The sequence below is a fragment of the Marmota flaviventris genome, chromosome X, assembly GCF_047511675.1.
Source record: "Marmota flaviventris isolate mMarFla1 chromosome X, mMarFla1.hap1, whole genome shotgun sequence".
NCBI classification, from domain to species: domain Eukaryota; kingdom Metazoa; phylum Chordata; class Mammalia; order Rodentia; family Sciuridae; genus Marmota; species Marmota flaviventris.
The window spans coordinates 124,707,229-124,711,788 of NC_092518.1; the positions used below are offsets into that span (position 1 = coordinate 124,707,229).

Below are 4,560 nucleotides of genomic sequence, written 5' to 3' on the forward strand. Positions count from 1 at the left end.
GAAGGTTTTGCATTGGGGTACAAAACGGATTTGCCTCTTGAGGTTAAATTCAGTGTATTTTGTGTATAAAGCATCCCTTTGGCAATAGAGTTTGCAGTATCCCCACAGGACTCCACAGTATAGGTTTTATGTAGTAAAATCTATTAAGGAAAGTCTCTTCTACTTGACACATCTTTGCAGCTACAGTTAATGAGACACCCTTGGAAACACCTGCCTCTATGCCTATTGATAATATAGTATTTGGAAATTAGGAGTCAACAAAAGGCACTTTCATCATTAAATAAATGTCCTCTGTATGAAGTTAGATTGCATGACCTATATCTTGTTCAAAGCTGTTTGCTCCTCAAGGACCTGTAGGTAGTCAGGGGAACTCTGAAGTTTCGCCTTCAGTTCAAAATACTCACTCTTCCTTTGTTCCACAACGATTTTACTGTGGTTGCCACCTATCAGGGACTTCTTGTTTTTTTTATCTTGTTTTTCTGGATAGCGGATCTCAAAGCCACTGACACCTATGCTATTATACTCCTTTTTGCTTTCAAGAAAATTTTGAATAAATACGTTGGAATCCCTGCTAGGGAATAATTCATCCAGCTCATCAATTGTGCTCAGTCTCTTCCTGGTATCCACATGTAATAAATCTTTCTCCTTGTCAGCAACATTTCGCATAATGACTTTCTGTCCCGGAGGATCTGAAAACATGAACCCGGTTTCTGACTCTTTCAAGCCACAGGTGTGGCTCTTGCTCATCTGTTCTATAGTTTGTGGAATGAAAGCTTCTGTGCTCAGTCCGTCCTTTTTATTGGTTTTGTGGTCATGCTTCCTTAGCTGCAGCTGCATGGAGCCACACTCAGGATTCCCCAGCCCTTCGTGTTTCACGGTAGGTTTCTTGTTGCGTCGCAGCACAAAAACAAGAAGGCAAAAAGCAACAAAAACAGTTAAAATGAGGACCACTAAGATACTTAAGATTAAAATAGATAGAGGCACGGGGCCACCAGGAGGACTTCGAATGGGACCCAATGGAGTGGTGAATGTAATAGCAGGTGCAGGGCTTGTAAATGGTGCAGATGGCTTGTTTAAAAGTTTGGGACATAAGATTTCATTTTTGAGGGACTTCAGTTCAATGTTGGCAAACTGAACAGGTGTCTCACATTTCAGTTCTTTCACAACAATCCCATCATTCAGCTTCTCCAGCCACAGCTTTAATGCCACCAAGTCACAAGTGCAGTCCCATGGGTTGCCCTCCAAGTCAATCTGTGTGAGAGACTGAAGTTGATCGAGGACCCCACTGACAGGGAGGTACATGAATTTGTTGTTCCTCAGATTCAGTCTAGCAAGGGGTGCTCCAGAAAAAATGTAAACAGGCAGGCTCTTTAAGAGATTATTATTTAAATACAGTAACTGCAAATTTGGCATGGAGTCAAAGGTGCCTGCTAAGATTTCCTTAATCAGATTGTATTCCAAATACAGATACTGCAGGTTATGAAGGCCTGAAAATATTTCCGGATACAGTCTTTCAATCTGATTGCCATTGAGATACAACCTGCGTAAATTAGTAAGATTGTGGAATACATCTCCTTTGATCATTGTAATCTGATTGCTGCCTAAATGGAGCAAATCCAGTCCTTCGAACTCAGTGAAGTCTGAGATATCCACATCTTTGATGCTATTGCCATTGACATGCAATTTCTTGGCATTTAAAGGTTTCGGTATCAGTTCAGACATGGACTGTATATTTTTCTCCTGGCAGTTCACGCTCAGTCCCAAGTCTGAAGGATGTGTTTTGCAAAAGCAAGGCGCCGGGCAAGGTGTTAGAGGAGGCACCCTTGTTTGGTAAGACACAATCTGACTGAGATTGCGGTTGGAGAGGGCTTTGCCTGCCACGATTCCAGAGATCTTGGAAGGATTTGTCGTTTTTGGTGGCTTGGTCACTAATCTGTGCAAGGATGTCTGTGTTGTGTGACCATTGGGAGTGGTGTAGCCATTTTCCAGTTGAGATGGAGGCAGGATACGCACATCAAAATCACTGCCTGTGCCCATGGGGCATAATTCTTGTTTGTTGGTTTCTTTTAACAGCCTTCCATATAAGTCACTGGGAGTTTCACAGATAGCTTCTCCTATGTAAATGTTATATGGCATGTTCTCCAGCCAAGCTTTTAAAGGCAACAAATCACAGCTACAGTTCCAAGGGTTATCTTCCAGTTGCAGTTCAACAACACGGCCAATGTGTTCCAGAACTCCAATATAGGGGAGCTTCTGGATTCTATTCCCTCGTATATCCAGATGGGTCAAAGATGCGAATCGGAAAATATTATCAGGAAGGAATGAAATCAGATTGTCATTAAGAATGAGAACTTTCAGTTTGTGGAGCTTATTGAAGGCTCCTCGTTCAATATACTTGATTAAATTGTAGTCAGCCTGGAGATACTCCAAGTTCTCTATGCCAAGGAAAGTGTCAGCTCGGAGAATCTTTAATTCATTGTTGTTCAAGTGCAACTGCTTTAATGCACTGAGCCCAAGAAAGGCTCCTCCCTCAATGTTCTGCAGTTTATTATTTCCCAGATGCAGGGATACTGCGTGTGAAAAATTCAAGAATGTATTTGGATAGAGGATATTTAAAAAATTGTTTTGGAAGTTGAGGTGATAAAAATTAGACCAAGGTGGTTTCAGCTGATTTGGTCTGTAGACTGAAACCTTCTCACAGTTGACATAGAGCACATTCTCAACTGACACGCAGGAGCACACATTGCAAATTTCCACCGATATGTCAGAATCTGCATTTGCCGAAGAAATCAGTGCTGACAAAATCAGAAAGAGCCAAAGAAACATCTTCTTGCAATCAGCAAAGAACTTTATGCTTCTGAATAAAGATAAATAATCTAAAAAATAAAAAGAAAACATTTTTTCAATGGTCATTACTTGAAAATTTTTGTTTAAATCATATTATAGTGAGCACATGGCTATAACTACTACCTTGTATTTTTTTAAAGCACCCAAAACTCCAAATACTTGCATTCAGTTAAACAATGGTCACCAAAATTGCCACATATTTTATTTCCATACCTGTAGTTTATATAAAATTTACATGTGCTGAGTACACAACAAACAACAGAGGAGATTATTAATCATACTTACATCTTAATAATCTGAATTTCTTTTTTACTTGACCTACCAAACCCTGCCCTTCCTATTTACAACTCAAATAGCCATCCCCTGGATCATGAAGTATGCCATGTCCTTTGCACCACAAAGGCACTGCAATTAGTGGATATCTAAACTCTAGGCTTGTTTTAGATAGAGAAGCTGAGCAGAGCCGTATTAGGGCCCAGGTTGCAAAGAAAGGTGGCGATAGGAGGACTGGATTGCTTAAAAGACCTATGTAGAATTTGCCCTGCAAAAAGATATGCCTGAGCTTCAGCTCATAGGTAAGCACACTGCCATTAATCAGTTCACTCTTATACACTGCTACCTTTAAAAGCACAGATGACCCTGTGGGTTCTAGAAATAGAGCTGAGTAGGGTATGGCCAAATTTTGTTTTCAGGTGAATAAAATAAATAGCATCTAGTTGCCTGCCAGTCATCTTCCAAATAGGGGGTTAAAAGAAAAGCCTATTGTCTTTGCATCCCTGAAAACAGGAGAAGAACCTGCTTGCTGTAGCATTGCTTAGCTGTGTCTCCAGGCAGCCTTTCACACCTAGAACTGGCTCTTGCCTGTCAGGCCCTCTTCTGTTCCTTTATTTGCCACTTTGAACCCAGGTCCAACTGAAGTTTGGGTCTAACGCTTATCTCCTTCACATTGACCATAGACTGCCCCTGCTGAGGAAGAGGAGTTCACACACTACAATTTGAGTAGCTTAATCTGCAGAACCAGATATAGCACATTTTCTTCCTAAAGGCATCAGTTCCCAAACACAATCACAATATTATCTCCCCATGTCCCTGTCTGTAAACAAATTATAACTTCTTGGTAGAGTTCAATGTTTAGCAAATTAACCAGTTATAGCCCACTTCTTAAATACCACACACACATACACACACACATTCATACACACAGTATTTCTGCTTCACAATAAATATGAAAAGGAACACAAACAGTGTGCATTCTATTGATGCAATTTTAGGTATGTGAGTCTTTTCCATCGTGAATGGAGAGCTAGCTGCAATTTCAATATGGTTACCACCAAATATTAATTAAATAAATAAAATACCCAGAAACACACAATGAGGAAATGATGCAAAAAAAAAAAGTGTCACACAGAAACTCCTTTGTTTATTTTGCTCACGAGGAATCAGCTAGTGGTAAAATGGAACATATCTCAAGGTAGACAATCCATTAAGCCACCACCTAGGAAAATTTGCATTTTAAATAGTTTGGTATCAAATATAGCCAACACTGCTGAGATGCTACTTAGCTGCCATATAAAGGTGCATTTCCCCTATTAACTATGAAGGTAAGATTGACATTTCAAAAAGAACTCACAATTCTTAAGTATGACATCACCCAAGCAAACTTTAATTGTAAAATCAAAATTTCACTTGATCTTTTTTACCTTGATGTGATTT

The 4,560-nt window shown here is 39.8% G+C and overlaps 1 protein-coding gene across 1 annotated transcript; it reads right to left on the reverse strand.

Annotated features, from left to right (window-relative positions):
• Nucleotides 1-315: 315 nt before the first annotated feature.
• On the reverse strand, nucleotides 316-2,913 carry Slitrk4 (SLIT and NTRK like family member 4). Its single transcript, XM_027940204.2, has one exon. The coding sequence runs from the start codon at nucleotides 2,911-2,913 to the stop codon at nucleotides 316-318; it is 2,598 nt and encodes an 865-aa protein (XP_027796005.2).
• Nucleotides 2,914-4,560: the final 1,647 nt, after the last annotated feature.

What these genes read in the sequence shown, in the direction of transcription:
- Slitrk4 (XM_027940204.2), bottom strand. Translation starts at nt 2,913, where the DNA reads ATGACCATTGAAAAAATGTTTTCTTTTTATTTTTTAGATTATTTATCT.